The 20,551-nt window shown below is 40.0% G+C and overlaps 1 protein-coding gene across 1 annotated transcript in view; it reads left to right on the top strand.

Moving 5' to 3' along the window:
• Positions 1-20,551, top strand: part of LOC122798137 (dual 3',5'-cyclic-AMP and -GMP phosphodiesterase 11A-like) — a 757,362-nt gene that overhangs the window by 423,159 nt on the left and 313,652 nt on the right. Inside the window, exon 9 of the mRNA XM_044066848.1 lies at positions 18,574-18,666. Coding sequence (XP_043922783.1) covers positions 18,574-18,666 — 93 coding nt within the window. The remainder of the gene's footprint in view (positions 1-18,573; positions 18,667-20,551) is intronic.

The raw sequence follows: 20,551 nt of genomic DNA, 5'->3' as shown, positions 1-20,551 counted from the left end.
ATCTTCATTTTTCGAGTGGGCACCCCTTTAGTCAAAAAAGAAATATCCTCAAGGGACAACTCATAAGGTCATGTAGGATGACCTCCGAAGATTCAGATTTCCTTAATGATTGTCAATTTATAATAGACATGTTTTTAAAAAGGGGGTATCCTTCATACTTGACGGATGAAATTTATAAAGTAGTTGTAGAAGGTAGAAAAGGGAGATTTGCCCCTATCCTTGGACAGGATGATTTAGACCTCAACTTAGATACAAATGACCCTGACCAGGGTAACAATTTTTCAAATGCATTCATTATGGACTACACTAGAGATGCAGTGGCACTCAAAAATACCATCAGTAAGGAATGGGACAAATTCAGGGATTTTACAGACCTTGAACCTTTAAAGAATCAGTCAATACAATTTATATATCGAAGGGATAAGAATTTAAAAAATATTTTTGAACTCGGAGGAGCTTCTATTATAAACACTGACTCACACAAAAAGGGTACTTATAAATGTGGTTCCTGCTCCCAATGTCAATATATTCAAAACAATGTTAGTATCTTCATTCCCAGTAGAAAAAGAACAATTTCTTCTACCAAATTTGCAAACTGCCACACTACAGGGGTAGTATATATTGCCACATGCCACTCCTGTTTTTCTTTCTATGTGGGTAAAACAGAAAGGAAATTAAAATCCAGAATATATAAACATACTTATGAAATTAAAAGAAACAATGTAAACAACGCACTGTTTCACACACCCAGATTTGTAAGGATTCTGTTTTTTATTTCTTTGTATTGGAAGTTGTACCAAGGGAGGTCAGGGGTGGCATGTGGGAGACTAAACTAGAATATAGGGAATTATTTTGGCAGATCACATTGGACGCTACCAAGGAACCAGGTTTAAACGAAATGCTTTCAATAAAACCAGTCTTAAAGTTAAGAGCTGCCAAATTGTAATTTTCCCTATGCCCACTAGATGGTAGAAGAAGTACACAAAACTCTAACAGATAAATACAGTGTAACACTTAAAGAAATACCCTTTTCAACAGTACTATGCCATATATATATTTTTTAATCATTTTTTAATCAATTAACTTTTCATAAATATGTCTTTATTTAATCTATTGAACTTCAACACAATGCATATAAAGTTTATTCATTCAATATTTTAACATATTTGGATTTTAAACAATTATTTTGGAATTAAACTTGATTTTAACCATTTTAATCAATTAGCATTAATTATTTAAACTTCCTAATTGATGGATGTATAAAAGGTGTGTGTTTTTTCTATGTGTTGTATCAGAAATTGTGTTTGTTCTGAGGAAGAAGTTCGAAAACGCAGTTTTGTTGTTTACAAGCGTTAAAATAAACCAGCTTTTATTCATTCTACATTTATCTTGGATTATTTCCACTATTTTATTTCTATCCGGCATTGCATTGCTTGGGTCTCATACCCTTATTTGGTCTGCAGAGTGAACACATTGTTTGGTTTTTGTGACGGCAGTTCACTTTCATCTCTTTTCACTTGGTTTTTTATATTAAAAAATGAGACCACAATAAATCATGTCAAAACTTTTCCCGCCTGTAATGTGACCTATAACCTGTACAATTCAATTGAAATACCAAATGAATTTGTTAGGTGCAAAAATATACAATTTAAAAAAAGTACAATAAGCTGGATGCATACATGTGCACACCCTTAAACCTAATACTTTGTTGAAGCATCGTTTGCTTTATTTACAGCACTCAGTCTTCTGGAGTACACATCTGCGATCAATTAAGGAGACTCATTAACCACAAATAAAGTTCAGCTATCCTAGTAGGATTTCATTTGGGGACATCATTAGGGGATTCAATAATGGCTCCCAGTTTGCAGTCATCTGCGAACTTTGTTAGCCAGAGTCCCTTAGTGTTGGCCTGTACTTCAGAGAAGTAGATGTCAAACAAGAGCGGTCCCAGGACTGAACCCACTTGTCACTTGTCTGGAGCTGGATTTGGAGTTGGCTACTTTTACAGTCTGGGTTCTGTCAGTAAGCCAGCTGGCAACCCATCGAGTGACATAGGGATTTATGCCCAGCTTAGTAAGTTTATGTATGATTCCCGAGTGGGGGATGGTGTTAAAGGCCTTGATGAGGTCCATATAGGCTGTGTGGACTGCCAACCCTCATCCACAGCTCTGGAGACTGATTCAAAGAAGTCAATCAGGTTCGGGGGACAAGATCAGCCCTTCACAAACCGAAACTGGGTGGGATCCAATGTTTGAGGGTTGCCAATGTCTTTGTTTATAAGTTCCATGATGTAACATAATTTTTCCTTTGATGACCATTTATCCTTTCATGTGTCTCACTGTATTTGGATTCATTTACCTATCAGGGTTGTTGTCCGCTGAGCTATGGAAATACTGCATATCCTATTCATTATTAGGTCAATTGATCAGTTTACGGTGATATTTTGTGTCATTTTATGTCACTCAATTTTTTCACCTTTGTTTCTGACTGATAGCAGCCTGCAGTCCTAGTGAAGTTGGAGGAGTTATGATCATAGGTATACAAATTTCCCAGTCCAGACTTTTGGTAGGATGTATCTGTTCTCCAAGTACCTTTGTCTCTATTTGCTGAGACAAAGCACTATAGGAATCTGCCATTATAACCACCATGGTCAAGGGTAAGGACTGACACAACACTGGCAGAGGGTTGCCTGGATGATGGCCTTCTGTAATCAGGTACTACCCCTTTGGAGAACAAACCATTTGGATTTTTGGTAATCCGACTGGTGGGTGAAGTTAGAACTGTCAGGCTGTGACTGCCTGAGATTCAAGTGACTCGTTACAATTCCTACAGTGAGTTGATCCAGAAGTGATCACTTTTTGGTGGGGTTTTCCCCTTCAACTTGCTGCAATGATGGATATGGTATATATAAATTGGTGGGGTGGGCTTGCTACCCACATAGGAGTGTGCTGAGGCCTTGCCCCCTGTAAAAAGTCTAAATTAGTGTTTTTGGTAAGTTGCTTTTGCAATTGTCAGTTTGGCACTTCGGATTGTTGGAATGTCTTCTTTTGTCCACCAGTGGTGGAAGCGGGTTTATTACAGGAGGGATGATGGCTGTCTGGTTGAAAAAAATATTCTAGAAAAATATCAGATTGACTTATTAAGAATACTATCTGCATAATAGATCTGAAACTATTTCCATACTGCTTCCAAGCTCCAACACCACATACATATGTCTATGAGGGTCCAGTACCACATCATGCTGCTACCTAGATGTCTGTTTTTTACACGTCCTCAAATACTTTATGCTAACTCCTTTATTTAAATAATGTCAAACCAATATTTCTGATTCTAGCACTACAAATGTATATATGTCCTGAATTACATGGCCCCCAAAAAGTATGTTTATATACATTATCGGAAACACATACCTGCATGTGTTAATTTGCGTGCTAATGTGACATATGTCAGTTTAATTTGACTACATAGTACCTTCTAGAACTATGCAGTAGGCATGCATGATAAGGGCTCTGTTGTAAGACAGCGACTGCATACATATGGAATCATATCTCACTAACTTACATGGTGAGCCTAGAGAATGTTTTGGCTGTAGCGGACACCTGTTTTTGACAACTGGCCGTGACCCATCTACTGTTGATAAATGTTTCTTTGATGCATAGCCAGATTATTACTACTGTGGGACGCAGTGTCTAACTGCAGCCTTTGTCTGATGCTGGTTTTTGGGTTTCTGATTTTCCCTTTCAACGTTGTGTGCCAACAGCTAATGATTTTCATGCATAGGAATGCAGCCTGTATTAACCGTAACTGAAGAGACTGGATTTTCACGTTAAGAAAGCGGTGTGCCACTATAGGTATGACATAGTTTGTCATGGATATAATGCATTGTAACAGTATTCATTTCAATTCTTTCAGTGTGGGTACTGTGATGGAACCAGATAAATGCACAGGGCAGCAAGGCATGCACTTGCAAAGGAGAGGGAATGGGAGGGTTCACTGGCAGTCAGTTGATTACATTTTGTGGTGGTGTAATAGAAACACTTCACAGATGCAATGGTCATTGTCTGGTGACTTGACGTGGGGGGGGGGTGACACCCAGCTATGTTGGATGTTGTAAGGGAAGGAAAACCAATGGTTATGATCTGCTGACTTGAAGTTATGGTGGTGTAAGACTATTAAGAATGTTTGATGGGCTAAGGGAAGGGAAACGCAATGATCGGTGGATGGACTGCTTGTAACATTAAAATGAGAAGCAGTGGTAGGTCAATGCTACTAATTGGCAAATGTGCAGTTGATGAATTACTATGGCTTGTAGCAAACATTCATGCACATAGTTAATGGCATTGAAAATCTTGTATCCGAATATCCGAATTTTGGAACACTGGATGCAGGCACACCTGTAGGGTAAGTATAGTGCTGGTCAAGCATGGTTTTATGCGTGAAGGACTATTTCATATATGTAGTTGCATCATTATTTTTATTTGAAAGACTTTACTATTAAAGAGAGTATGTTAGTTGCAGTAGGGCATTGAATTTCATAAGGCCATGCACAGAGATAAAGACAAGAATCAGACTCAGCAAAGCCGGTGCATGTATGAAGTATGTAGCGTAACCCAAAAATACATTGAGCTTATGTAAGTAGCATGAAGCAATTTCCATAGACAGTCTTGCACAATCACTGAGAAGCCATTAATTGTTAGACATGAGCCTAATTAGCAAGTGGGTGGTGATATGGCACAGGCATCACAATGTTCAATACCATGTGTAGCAGTTATGCCCTCCTAACAGTGTTTATAGTCCAAGCCGTTGTGTAGTGTGCTCCCTGTCACCTGTGCAGATGATGATGGCTGGTACCCTTGACACATTGTAACTTGTGTGGCCATGTACTATAGTCTGATGCACAGTGTGAAATAGCGTAACATTATGCAGCAGTCACAAAGTCGGTTTGTGTGATGTGATCCATGTATTTTAGGTATCCTTAAGTAATTTGTAGGGCCTACACACATTTACACAAAGGGGAGAGTGCTATGAAGTTTGATTTTGGATCTCTGGTGGCAATATTTAGGAGAACTTGGAATAAGATGTGCAATATTGCCAAAAGTCCACACAGCACTGCCTGGTACAGTGACTTGTAATAAAATAGACAGAAAAAGTATGGAGGCAAAATTGCCATTCTGTACTCATGACACTGACAATAGTATTTCACTCCTGTGTGCTTACTGCCTGACTTGACAAGTTTAGTTAGTACAACTGCAAATTGGATGCTGCAATCCTTAATTTATTGAAGGGTGTAAACCCTCCTATGTGGTGTTTTGTGCAAACTGCACGCGTCTCTTTTGTTGTTTTAAAGAGACCCAAGCAAAATTAGTAATGTGAAGAATATGAATAACTGTGGCTGAGTAGTGTCTGCAGCCAATTAACAACTCAATATATGACCAGTGTAGCAGTAAGATTGGAAATGTGCACAAAGACAGACAGGGAGTGCCTCAAAGTAAATTTAGTAATACGGTTAAAGGAATAGAGGATTGCTAACTAGTTTCAGCTGAATTAGAGAAGATCATATTAAGCTCCCAAAATGCATCAGTTGTCTGCATTACACAAGTGATACATACATGCACAAAATAATTAGTAGCCCCCCCAAAAAAAAAATTCACTTCATGGAGTATAGAATAATGTGAGTTTTCAGTACATTCTTTTACTGTGTCAGCATCATAGACACAGGTTTGCAATCTACTGTTTTGCAGTCCTTTAAAATATGTGGAGATGATGCAAATGTCGGGGAAAATACAGAAACAGCATCTCACTAGATTGATGTTCCTCAAAGAGATTGGAAAGCAAAAATAAGTTAACATAATAATGTCTTGTAGAAATAGGGGGAAATAAAAAAGTCAACACAATGAAATAATCAAAAATTATCTGTAACTGGTTTACGAAAACTGAAATTGTTTACTTAAATCTTTCTGCTGCTGCCAAACAAATTAAAGAACTAAATGATTCTGCAGGCAGAGGGGAAGACATTTGAAATGGCACTCCCTTCCTTTCAATTCTGAGCTGTCAGTTGCAGTGACAGTTTTCACACCTCTGCAGTAGTAGTGCTGGAGGAGGGGACTGTCAATTCATGTTGGACTACAAAAGAACACTTAGAACAAAGGCATCCAGTTTAGCTACAACTCTGTTTGCTGCTGGATAACTTCAAATTATACTGTAAAGCAAGCTCTAAGCTAAGCATAAATGAGGGTGATTAGCAACAGAAAAGAAGCAGGCCTAATACAGAAGGAATACAAACTGACAGTGAATCACAGATTTCCCATTATATGTCAATGGCATGGGAATTCACAGTTACTTCCTTATGTCTGGCATGAGTCACAGAAAGAAGACTTGAAATGCCTTATGGGAAAGAGAAAGGCTTGAAGGAGAAGAAGATCACATTGATATAGCAAGCTCCATCGGTAGCCATAGGTTCATAGGTAGGTACTAGGCTATCGGCCCAAGGGCCTACGTAAGCCTAGCCAACAAGGTTCCCTGGCTTACCCCACCCAAGAAAGTTATTTTCCTGTGCCATTGTCGATCAGAGACACAGAAGTGATCCCCAGAGTGTATTTCCTATTTCCCATCCACTCATCAAGATTTTTCTTGAAGAATGCTAATGAAGAACCTTGCTTGACATAGACGGGTAGCCTGATCCAGAGTATGGGAAGTCTCTGGGACAGGAATCTATCCCTCCAGCATGTCCTGTTTATTGTGGCGACAAGGTTTAGGTCCCTAGAGCGTGTAGCGTGTAGCGTGTGGGATTTCTTTAGGTGTAGCATGTCCAACAGCTCTGGGTTTGACATAGCTTTATATGTTAGGCAGAGATCACCTTGGAGTAGGCGATATGCTGCGGAGTAAATTTGGAGTTTTTTGAGGCGGTCAGTGTAGGGCATTTGTTTGAGGCCAGTAATCCTCTTTGTGAGGTACTTCTGTGGCCTTTCCAGCTGCTGCAGATGTCTTGTGAGGAACATTCCAAAAGGGGCATTGTACTCTATAATGGGTCTAATGAGTGTCGAGTAGAGGGGAACAATGACCTCTTTTTTCCTGGATGAGAACCCTTTTATGATGAGGTGTGGGATGTAGAAGGACTTCTTGACTACTGTGGCGATGTGACTATCAAAGGAAAGACTACTGTCCACCTGGGTCCCAAGGTCTCTTATCACACATTCAGTGTTAAGTAGATTGCTGCCTATGTGGTAGTTCATGGGTACAGAGTTTTTACCAAAGGGGATGACACTTTTTGGCATTGAGCTTGAGAACATGCCTCTGACACCAGGCATCTGTCTCAGTGAGGCCCTTCTCTAGGATGCCCACATCATTTGGGGACTTGACTATTGCTCCTAGTTTGCAGTCATCTGCAAACTTCATTAGCTAGAGGCCTTCTGTGTTAGCCTGTACATCAGAGAAGTAGATACCAAACCAGAGAGGTCCCAGGACTGAACCTTGTGGTCCTCCACTTGTCACTGCTTTCAGGTCAGATTTGGAGTCTGCAACTTTTACAGTGTGGGTTATGTCAGTGAGCCCGTTGGCAACCCATCTTCTTACATAGGGATTTATACCTAGTTTAGTGAGTTTAGCTATAATTCCAGAATGGGGGACGGGGTCAAAAGCCTTGGCGAGGTCAAGATAGGCTATGTGAACCACCTTACCCTCTTCTACGGCTTTGGTGACTGCCTCAAAGAAGTCGATCAGGTTCAGGAGGCATGATCTGCCTTTCACAAACCTGAACTGGGTGGGATCCAGAGTTTGGAGGTTACCAATGTCTTTGTTTATGAGTTCCATGATGATACGTTCCATGGCCTTGCAGACCAGGCTCGTAAGGCTAATAGGTCGATAGTTCCCAGGATCAGTGGTGGCTCCCCCTTTGTGGAGTGGGATAACTGTTGCCATTCAGTGGGCACAAAGCCTGATGCGAGGCTATTATTGAACATGGTGCTTAAGTGGGAAGCCAGTTTGTTCTGAAGTTCATGTAAAATGCAGCCTGGGATGTTGTCCGGTCCCATGGATGCTGTGTTTTTGGCTTTAGAGAGTGCAGCCTTTACCTGTGTAGTTGTGATTACAGGGACTCTGCATTCTTCCTGTATAGATATGGGCCCTTTAGGGGGTGGGGGGGTAAAGTTAGCACTGAACCTATCTGCCAGGATGTTGGCAATATCAGTTATTTCTGTAATTTTTGTGCCGTTGTGCTGTAACTCAGAGTAGATCTGGGTGTTGCCATCGAGATTCTTGACATAGCTATAGAATGTTTTGTGGTTGTCCTTAGAATTAGTGGTGATTTTGTTTTCGTAGCTAGCTTTGGAGGATCTTATAAGGGATCTCAGCTTCTTACTGAGGCTGACCAGGGAGCTCCTCCACTCATGGGATTTTACTCTCTTTTGCAACAGTTTTTTTCCTTCTGTTGTACAGTTTGTTTATGGCAGGGGACCACCAGATTGGCTTCTTTTTTTTTGGAGGATAGCATCTTGGTTCTGTTTGGGATAGCACAATCCATGCACTCATGTAAGTGCTTACAGAGTGCATCTGTGTAGGATTCAGCAGTTGTAACTGTATTGTCCATCTGCATGGGTGTCATGAAGTTCACCACTTCTGTCTTAAGAAGCATGAAGTTGGCTTTGGAGAAATTTTTTACCATGGTTTCCTTAATGTGGGGTGGGGGAGGGATGTGGATATCAAGGGTGATTAGCTTATGGTCAGATTGGACCCATGTGGAGTTGACTTCAGGTGTGGAACACCGATCATGCATGTTGGTAATGACTAGGTCTAGAATATTGTTGCCCTTGGTGGGGCTGTAGATAAGTTGATCCAGGGCATTGGAGTTTATGAATTCCAGAAAGCATTGAGCTAAGGAGCTGGTACATGAGTAGTTTTCCCAGTTAATGGTGGGGTAGTTGAAGTAGCCCATTATTAGGGTGTTTGGTTGAACCCTAATATTTTTCAGTACATCAAGAAAAGAGGACTGGGAATCTTGGGGCATGGTGGGGGATCTGTAGCAAGCTACAATTTGGATTGCAGTTTTGCCCAGAGATAGTTGCACTTGGATAACCTCAGATGCATTATGCTGAGCAACTAGCCTGGAGGTGTGGATATCCTTAATGAATATGGACATACCTCCGCCTTTGGTGTTTCGGTTCAGGTTACATGGCCGAAAAGTGTGGTATGAGTTATAGCCTGGTAGTGCAGGGGTGCTGTCTGGAGCCTTGAACCAGGTCTCAGTCACTGCATAGATATCGATGTTCTCCATTTTAAGGAGTGCCTCGAGTGAGTGCATTTTGAGATTTAGACTTCTAGCATGGAGTAGCATTACCCTCAGGTTTTGCTTGCCTGTTCCTGTTATGGTGGTGAATTTGTTATTTGAACCTTGCCTAAAAAAGGTACTATAGGGGCAGCAAGAACCTTAGCCAGTATCAGGAATCCCAGAGGTGACAGGTACAGGCCATCTGTGGCAAAGCATCATGGTCTGTCGACCATGTCATCCCAAGCAGACAGTTACTGGATCCCCTTAGAATGACACCAGAAGCTTAGCCAATTGTTGAAGTCAATCATTTTGTCCTTGTACTGTGGTATCATTCTGGGTGATGGCAGAATGCTACTCAGGGTTAGGGTGATACCTGCCTGGGCTACAAGATCAGAGAGCTCTTTCATGTCTCTTTTCATGTAGTCCAGGAAGGTACGTCTCAGGTCATTCATACCAACATGGACAATGACAGAGTCATATTTGTACTTGTTGTGGAGTGACCTGAGTGCATGGGTTATGTGGTGGATCCAAACACCCGACAGGCAGCTGCCAGTAACCTTCTCCTTGTTTAGCCTGATGAGTGGGACATCAGTGTGCCTGACTATAGAGTCACCTATAACTAGTGTGTTGGGTATGTTGTTTTGCCTTATTGGCTGTGGTTGAGTGGCACACTGAGTCTGTGGGCTATGTGTCATTTGGGTTGTGTTGGGGGATAAAGGTTGCTTGCATTTCTGCTTTGGAGATCTCTGTTGCTTAGACAGATTATTATTGACAGCCTCTGCAATTGTTTTTGTGTTACTATGTGTGGATTTTGGTGGTGTAGATTTAGTGAGACTATGTAATGAGTGTGGTGTGGTGCAAATGTTTACCTTCTCCTCATGACTGTCAAGTTCAGTCTTGGTTGGAGAGAGCTTTACCTCCAGTTTGGCTAGATAAGTGCATCTCTCACAGGTTGTAGTGTTGGGTGGTAGGAGGAGAGGGTTGTCTGTGTATGTGAGGCAATTTCTGCATTGCCTCAAGATGCCCAGATTCATCAGATAGCCAGGAGAGAACACTGGGAGCTGACCCTTGGACATGCCTGAATAAAAAACTATTTTCCTCTAGATAAGTGAGGAAAGTGAGTACAAGAGCTGTTTTTCTCTAAGCAAGTGAGAAAAGTAAGTAAAAAACTGTTTGCCTCTAGGTAATGAGGAAGGTTGAGTGCTATAGTAATTAGTAGCTTATTTAGTGCTTACAAGTTCCAAACAAGTGCTGAGCACAAATAAGCAAATTTAAGTGCAAAAAACTAAGAATCTGTATTCTGCACTAGAAGAGTTACAGGACAGAAACAAGTGCAAATGCAAGCTTTCAAATCAAAAGGTTGAGAGAGATGGAAGAGATTGTCCAAACTCCCAATAACTACAATTTCTGGGCCAGAACCACTCCTTATGTGGTAGACAGGTTACCTAGTGCTTACCACTTCCACTGATAACCTAGAAGTCTTCCCTCCGACACAGAAAGACTTGGGGGGCTCAGAAGCTTAAATACAGTCCTGGATACAGCAAATCTTTATCTGGAACACTAGTTACAGGAAAGGTAGGAACAGGCTTACAGTTTTTTTTTTTACAGAAAAGTAGCAAAAACGGTAGTAAAAACAATTCACATGCAGTGCAAGCTAGCACACTTGATTATGTAGCAATATTAGACCAAAAACAGTTTAAAAAATGCAATTAAATTAAAAGGAACTAAAAGCAAGTGCAGAAAGAGTTTATTAGGTAGAACGTGGTAAAGAGATGGGACTGGGGGAGTGTCCCAGATCAAATCTACAGTGGGGCGGGCAACTGCAAAAGCCACAAATTTAAACTACAAGCCAGAAATAGGGAGGGTGGGTGAGACAAAACAGTTTCAACAGAGATCTAAGCAACAATTAACAGTACAAACTCTAAAACCAAAAAATATATACTCAGCTCTGTATATTTGCAGGTAGATTGGAAGGCAGTCTATCAGAACAGGGAGACAATAGTTTCAACAGAGATCTAAGCAACAATTAACAAACTCTAAAACCAAAAAAATATACTCAGCTCTGTATATTTGCAGATGGATTGGAAAGCAGTCTCTCTGAACAGGGAGACAATAGTTTCAACAGAGATCTAAGCAACAATTAACAAACTCTAAAACCAAAAAAAATATACTCAGCTCTGTATATTTGCAGATAGATTGGAAGGCAGTCTCTCAGAACACAAGTTCCAACAATTAAATGCGGGCTGTTACTAACAGGTCTAATTTTATGCAAGTGATCCTTGAGTTAGATAACACACAAGCTGTAAAAGACAGTTCTACCAACTGAAGACACGGCAGAAAATGGGGGGGGGACAGTTTCAACCGAGATCTAAGCAACAGTACAAACTCTAAAACAAAAAAATATACTCAGCTCTGTATATTTGCAGATAGATTGGAAGGCAGTCTCTCAGAACACGTTCCAGCAATTAAAATACCATGTTGTGGTAAACAGGCTAAAATTACAAATAAAGCACTTAGAGTCATTTTTAGGTGTTAAAATAGGTCTGGAAACCAAGACAGACTGAAACAAAAAAACATATTTTTTAGTTCTAGGGTGGAGTTTTCCTTTAAGGCATGTTCTTCGTTACTAATACCATTTTGAACTGATTTACTCGTAACCAGACATTCTTTTTTATAACTGAGACATGATTTATTACATAGTTTGAAGGAAGATTGAAACATTCATGTACTAGATTGACACTAAAATGATTTAATATTGATTACTAGAAGAGTGCCTGAATGTTGAATTCATGCAAGCACATCTTATAGGTCCAGGCAAATAAATGGGATAGAAAGACTATAAATAAGATGACAAAGAAACAATGCAGTGCAAGCGACAAATTCTGCACGCAACACACACACACACACACACACACACACACACACACACACACACACACACACGCACGCACGCACACACACACACACACACACACACACACACACACACACGCTGTAGAAGTCTGCAAGGTGATGTGCCCTCATATAAAAGCACACAAACCTAATTGGCTTCATAAAGGGTGCAATTTGTATTTATTTATTTAATTAAGTTACTTTCTTATTATGTGTTCAAAGGGTTCCAAGGGTGAGGGGCTAGCGACCAGTGGAGTAGCTAAGGGGGGGGCAAGGGGGACGGTCCACCCTGGGTGGGACTGTCACATGTACTCACTGTTTTGAACAGTTCCATAGTATCATGTCCTGTTCTTCTGGTCCAGTCATATCATGTCTGTGCATGTATTCAAACATCCTGTTCCGCCCACACAATTTTAAAACAGTACACCCTTTTGCTGCAGAGGTAGAATTCATTTTCAAGTCAGTGTGTGTATCTAAGATGGAATTGCTAAGTCTGTGTGTGTCCAGTCTCATCCAAGATGTAATTGCTGCTTCATTTTCATGTGTGTGCTTGCATATGGGTGTGAATGTGTGTGTGTGTGTGTGTGTGTGTGTGTGTGTGTGTGTGTGTGTGTGTGTGTGTGTGTGTGTGTGTGTGTGAAATGCCCCAGTTAAGTATACCTGGTGGTTAGTGTTACTCATGCTCAAACCCTGTACCTTAGGCTCAAGAAACAAGAGCCTGAATTCTCTACCCATACCATCACTTGTGATGCAAGGAATTGAGTCCATATATTTCAACTGTCCAAATTTTCACAGAATGTCTGAAATGTCTGGCTCATACTTTTGGTCTATTCCTCTTAAAATTTGTGGTTTTCTGGCAAATCAGAGAGAACTGAAATCACTAAATAATGATAGCCATTTAAGTTTCAGTCTTCCTATCTTTCAGGAAATGCATGGTAATATAAAGCATTTTATTCTAGCAACTTTCTAAGATTCTACAAGCAATGTTTAAAATTTGTCCCTGGTTTTGGGCCTTTGTCCCCATTGCCAGTAAATGTTGGCTTTTTCCAAATTTCTTGTGCTGCAACATTGAGAGATATAGTTGAGTGTCATGTGGATTTTACAAGGAGCTGAGTGCTTCAGGGGAAGAGAAGTTTAGTGCTGCTTATGCCAAGTCTGTTTGCATTGTTAGTAGCACAACAGGTAGCATACTTTCTTTTGATGCAGAAGGCCTGGGTTCTACTCCCACAGTATGTAGATGGAATGCTGATACTGTACTGTGTTATACTTTAAAGGGGTGGATGCTGCAGTCCTGAGAATATCCTCCTTTGGAGGAGATACCTAGTAGGGCAGCCACGGTGGTGCAGTGGTTAGCATTGCCGCCTCACAGCAAGAGGTTCTCTGGTTCGATCCTCAGCTGGGGTGCCTTCTGTGCGGAGTCTGCATGTCCTCCCTGTGGTCGTGTGGGTTTCCTCCGGGTGCTCCGGTTTCCTCCCACATCCCAAAGACATGCTGTAGGTGGATTGAACACTCTAAACTGGCCCTAGATCTGAGTGTGTGCATGTGTGTGCCTTCTGTGGAAGGTTGGTTGCCAGGCTGGCAACTCAACACTGTAAAACTCCACTGCCAATCATGAGCAGACAGGTGATCCGCTGTGATGATCCCTAACCAGGAAAAGCTGAAAGAAGAAGAAGGAGGAGATACCTAGTAACTATGACCCTGTTGTCATATCCATTCCCTATTGCAATATTACTAGATTATCATTTTTTTTATATAACATAGACAGTTTATTCTTCATTGTTTCATCTACAAAGTGCCTGTTGCCCTTGAAGTATAAAGTTTGCTAGCAGCAACCTCTTCATTAGTTACAGGTCTCTTTAGTATGGAATTGTTTAGATGGCTTTTAATTCTGCAGAGATTATAGATATTTACTGATAATGGTGGATTGTAATGACAGAAGTTTGAGTAGACTTTTATAATGGAAATATTCTGAATTGGGCAGTTTTTTCATTACTGGTTCATACATTCTTTTCATTGTTTAATAAAAGAATGTTTAAAACTACAAATTTAAAACACATTCTAACAAGTGGTGCTGTATTATACAAGGAATATAAATTAATACAATCAGGAAGGTGAATCAAAGAATAAATACATGCACGCATGGCCCTAAAAATGTGTGCAAGGAACATATGGTTTAAAAACAGCCCAAAGGTAAACTTAATCCTCCACTGGCCAGATGCATTTTCTATGAATGTGGGTTTTCATGCCGGTTCAATGAATGTGAGTTTTGCCATTTCAAAGAATGTGACTTTCAAGGGCAGGGAAGTTTACCTGCTCAAGCTAAGTCTGTTTTCATTGCAAGACTGTATTGTTTGTTTAGCAAATGGCTATCTGTGCTATTTTATTTCAATATCTATAATAACTGTAGAAGCAAATAAGAGAACAGTATGCATACTGACAGAGTTGAACAGTCTGCATGGTAACTGGTGAGAAATAGCCAAATAATAGAACACTGGAATGGCTGAGGAGGGGGCTGTTGCTTGGGTTGTAGGGAGTTACTGCAGGAGGGGCTGCTTTGGGGGGGGCTGGTCTATTTCCCTGCCTAGGGCCCTATTTGACAATGATCCGTCTATGGTATTTAATGTACGAAATGCATTTAACATTACAAGGTATCTTTTTCTTCCTATGCATTTACATAATTTAAGGAAATGACTGGAGTGGCTTTCTTCTGGAGTGACCTACCTGTGGGTGTGCCTCAAATAGGTGTGTTTCATGAGTATGGTGTGGTTGGGGCTTAAGCAGTGCCAGAGCACTACTTCGGCTAGGCCGCCATTTCAGCTAAGGCTGGCCCTGTAAATACTTATATGCATCTTAGTATTTCACATTGTGGCTTGGAATTAAGTTATTCCAGTTGATGACTTTCTAAGTTTTGGTAAGTGGATTCTGTGTGGGCTACACAACAGATGTCTCATTTGTCAGAGTTAACAATTTATAAGAAATTAGTTTCCTATTCACACAGACTGTGAGATACAGAATGGTAGAAAATGAGACAGACTGGGTATTAATAGAACACCAGTACATACAGTTATGGTCTCTAGGGAAGGTGATGTCTGCTGTGGGCCTTCAAAACAGTCAACTGTTCACTCAATGATCATGTTTATTTGACATGTTTGTAACAGATTTTGAAAGGTACTGCATTATAGCAATGTATCTAATGAGAGGTTGTTTACATAGCTCTCCACTGTCCTTGATTTTCAGAATGTAACTGATTTTGTCTCATGTTATTGTTTTTGTCTGTCATAACATTTTTAATTTGTGGTAATGAATGAGTAATGTCAGACATTATAGATTCATACCTCATGTTCTTCAGAAAATGGACTGATGGAACACTAGTAGTTCTGTTAACCTTCTAAGTGACATAGAGTACTATGATTTTGGGCATTCATTATGTTTGGTTTTGTCTGGGATTTTTGAGCAAGGAAGTTGAGAGCTATACATATTTGTCCTCTGATGAGACAGATTTGCTACTGTTCTAGCTTGCTTTCTTGTTGGGTTGAAGCCTTCAGATGTTAAGAATGACCTATATATCTCAGCTGTCTAGCTCTAATTTTACACTTTTGCTCATTGGAGCATGATGTGTCTCAGTCTTTTAGCAACACTGCCAGTCTTGCAACATGCTCCTCCTTGGTCTGGCTCAACATTAGTAACACATTAATACTGACAGCACTGTCAAGCCCCCTAATTATCTGTGCATCAGTTCTTTGAAACACTTGAGTGCTGACAAAATACCAAGTGGAATCCTGAGATTATTATCATTTCATGTGTGAATTGCTAAAAATTCCTAATTAGCACCTAGGAAAAACTTTATTTAGCTCTAGACATAACTTTTGTCAGTTGTACAAAGAAATTTCTTATTTTACTTTTAAGACCTTGTGTTTTTCCACAAATAAACAGTTTATCAGGTTTCACAGCAGAAGACATGCTGCTTACCCAATTCAAATGTGCTTATTCTGTTAATCACACCTATGCATTCCACTATTACTATACTTCTACTCACTTCTATTCCTCAGAGCTACTGAACCTGTCATTTGGATCAAATAATTATATAACACTACATTATCTAGTGGAGTATAATGAATTCATAACAAATACTTTAGCCCAGTTAACAAGGTTCATACTCTTTAAGTCAACCATCATTCTAGACATTTTTACTGGATTCATTATGTAAGCGTGCATTCACATTGTGAATGCTTTTCAACATTCCAAAGTTATGGCAAATAAAACTCTCTATATAGAAGGTAGTTTAGCTGTTTCAGTTATCTAGAACTGCATTGTGTATTTTAAAATCTTTTTGCAAGTAAATTTTTTGACCTCATAGTATTATATGATGACCTGAGTAAGTATGCAATTTCCACGTCTGTGGTTGTAGTTTAGTCTCTTTCAAGTTTGGTGCTTCAAATATTTGGACAGATCCACTGCACCAGTATGAATTCTAAACAACATACTTTAAATATATAATTTTAAGCTTGGATGTCCAAATTACCAAGCGATTCTTCAGTCATATATATCCTGTACACTTTATTACACACTGGGTCTTTTCACATTCTCAACATATATCAACATATATCTTGCCAAGAACAGTACTTTTGTGACTTTGCTCCACTATATGCAATCTTTTGACCAAAATTAACCTATTTTACAAACTTCAAGACATTGATTTTTCACTTGGACTTTTCTTTCCATAGCATCTACACATTAAGTTAATCACAGGATATTTCTTTTAAACATAATGATAGCCACACTTCATGTAGAATGTATCTGTAACGCAGCACTCATGTTTCATGCATTGCATTGTTTTCACAGTTTCACTGCTTTTATATTTTTTTCATATCCTTTGTCTTACAGTTACCTTTAAGCGCTTCTCATTCTAAGCTCTTTTAACTGTGACACAGTATTTTCATTTACTCTTCTTGTATCAGTCTTATTTAATTGTAAATATGAGTGTTTTAGTACTCTGTCGCTCAGCTGACCATTTTATACTACATTCAGTTCTACTGTGTACTAATAAATCATGCAACTCACCAAATTCAGTCTTCTCCTCAGTTATTTAAGACAGTATCATAAATAAATATAGATTGTTTTATAACACTACATTATCTTGTGAAGAGGAATAAACGCAGATATATGGTGCTTTTCCTTAGTTTATACTAATTAGAGTGTCTGTCTCATCACAGCAATACTCTTTTCTCTCTCTTTCAAAACGCAAATAAACATAACCTTTCAGGGTTTCTTCCACTGTGATATGCAAAAGTGTAGTACACTGCACTGTTTCAGGCTTCTTGGATATTCCACTCAGGAATAAATCAAATTTCTGAATTCAGTTTTCAATTATTGGAATTATTACTTTAAAAGAGAGATGTCCTGGTGGCTATATCTGTACCATTTCTCAAAAGAAAAACAAAATGATTTATTTATGATTACGTATCTAATCAGTTTTACATTTTCAGACTGATGAAACCATTTAGGATATATATTACATGGCATACATGCATACATACTCTAACAAAAGTAAAAGTAATATTATTTCAAAGATATACAGTAAATAAATATACACATATTTGGTGAAAACTGTTCTGAAACATTTGCAGCAGCACTTACATAAACACATTTAAGGACGTACAAGTTGCCAGGGTTTCCAGTTGTACTTTTCTTGCTTGTTATCTGCACTGTACTGTGAAAATACATCACCTTGTAGAACTTGAGTATAGTGAAGACAGGGTAGTTAATGATGAAATGTTTATTCTGAAGAGGATGTATGTGAAGCATCAAGAAAATGGTAGGAGCTCATCAGTATATCACTGAATTATTGTAGGTTAGGTCCTTTGTTCAAAACTAACCCTGACTTGTATCTGTCACTGTGCAAAAATAGGAAAAAAATTCTATAATTCCTTTTCTTGCTTCATTGCCATTTCAGGTATTCAGATTATGTTCACAAATGATAGGCAAAACGCTTTCCTGTTGTACCAGACTGGTCAGATGTGAGTTGAGAGAGTGGTTTTATTGCTCAGGGGAAGGGCATAAAATAAAGAGCTAGGCTTTCCATCCTCCAAATAAAAAGTTTTTTTGATAATGAATAAAGCATGTTTCTCATAGTTGAGGTGCTACTGCTTCATTAATCATATATTGTGTTTTGCACAGCTCAGGTGATGAGAAAACTTGAACATTGATGGTAATGAAGTGCTTACCTATTCATGAAGTGTACTTATTTCCATCTTTAATGTACAAGTGTACACGTGTAATGTACACCCCATGTTATCATTTCAGAACTATTGAGGGCTGCAAGTCCAACAAATTAAAACAAAAGAAAGACTGCATTATACTAAATGTACATATCTTACAAGTAGTTTTAAATATTACATTTATTTTCCTTTTCTTATTAGGCTTTTGTCATTTTTTGTGGTCTTGGCATAAATAACACAATGATGTATGATCAAGTGAAAAAATCGTGGGCTAAACAATCTGTGGCACTTGATGTGAGTATGTTTTTTCTGCTATATACTCTTAAATGAAACATAATGCTATGAAAATAAGTTAGTTAATATCTTGGTGATTAGGATTTGAGAACATTTTTTGTTCATCAAAGAGTTAGAGAGGGGATGGAAAGAATTGAAAAACCAACCATTGCTTTTACTCATGTGAAAGATCAGAAACTAAGCATCATACTTGGATAACTCAGGTAAGAACTTGACTACCAGATGACATCACCACTGTTTGTTGCTGCAAATAAGACCAACCCCGGGATTCATGAACCTTGCGCCAGGCGCCCGCATAGCGTCGGCGTTATAAAGCCAAATATGGCCACCGAGCGATTCAGATATGAACCAATCCCACGTGCACTACCGGCGGCGCGACCGCCCCCGGCGTAGGTATGCTAAACACACTGTGTGCGGTATTGCACCATGCAAATGAAGGCAAATATCGATCCACGGCGGCGCAGGCATAGCATATATAACGGCAATGTAAACCAAAAAAACGGTTTACATTTACCCAAACATGACCAAGGAGTAATGGAAGGCTGTCAACATCAGGTATCATACAGGTGCAATATGCCAATGGCGAAAGGCACCGAGAATGTCCAAAGAAAACATGCACAAAATGTAAATAATGACATAAATGTTATGTACGCAGAAACCACAGCAGAACCCCCGGATATGTGCACAGAAGGTGCAAAACAATGAAATAATATGACAATGTCCTAAAAGAGCAGTATAATACACATCAGCTGCACAGCCACCACAAACCATAGTATGTATGGAAAGCCTCAACCCCAGCGCAAGGGTTGTCAAGGAGTGGCGGCAGTGTTCGGCGCCGTAACCATGTATTAGCAGTCAATGCCATGCAAATGAGGCAGATAATAGTGAATCGCCAAACCGGGCGCGGTGTAAGGATGGAGCAAACGGCGAGCGGTAGTATACCGAGGAGTGGCCTACACGGAATACATGTCAATCGCAGAGGGTGTGCCACTGTAGGAGGAAGCACATTGGAGGCCAGCAAACATGGGCTGTACAATGCACATCACAGCAGCAGGACCGGGCGTGTGAGGAAATAGATGCGCTGAGAGTACATAATGCGCGCACAGATGCATGTGCACGAGGATGACTACGCTCCCCAACCCAGTCATGTGACGGCCTCCCCGCCAACAACCACGGATATAGGAAGGTAATGCGGAGAATATGAGGAAATGCGAAGCAGTGTAATTGGAGCCGTAATGAGCAATCAACACCAATCAATCCAGGAAGGGCAAACGCGGCAGCTGACAACTCTGCATGCAGACTCCCACAAAACGGGAAGGGGAGGCATAGGAATGCAAAGATAGTAGGGGATGTAGTAGAAATGCAAAGAGCAAAGAACCGAAATAGCACAGCCAAGTACAGAGGTAGCATAACGTTGGCGGCAGACAAAATGCATCATATGCCATGTGCCTGCAGGATACACTGCAGGCAATAGTAGGTGCAACGTGCAGAAACAGTAATGTAAGATGCAAAGCTAAGCCAATGCAGGCAACTGTAATGTAACACTAAAGGCAATACCGTTGCAGTTGCAACGGTAAAACACTGAAGATAATCCACAGATACGGCTGCACAGACACACCCAATGACATCACCGGGTATACAGCACAACAGTATAAAGTGTGAATGCACACAACACACAGCACGATTTCCCAAACGCCGCACCATAGGGTGTAAACACACGGGGAACTTTTAATATGTATATGTTGGGTGCCGCCGTGGCCGTGATGCATAGGTATGTGTCAGAGACAGACGGAGTTGCGGAGGAGGGTGCCGACAACTACCGTAGGGCCTCATAGGAGAAGGAGAGTGTTCAGACCAAGGGTGAACCCTAAAACCAAAAAGGGCG

The sequence above is a fragment of the Protopterus annectens genome, chromosome 3.part1 (assembly GCF_019279795.1).
Source record: "Protopterus annectens isolate FY-2018-M chromosome 3.part1, PAN1.0, whole genome shotgun sequence".
NCBI classification, from domain to species: domain Eukaryota; kingdom Metazoa; phylum Chordata; order Ceratodontiformes; family Protopteridae; genus Protopterus; species Protopterus annectens.
The sequence above is the reverse complement of the archived record's forward strand: the minus strand, read 5'-3'. Positions and strand labels throughout refer to the sequence as shown.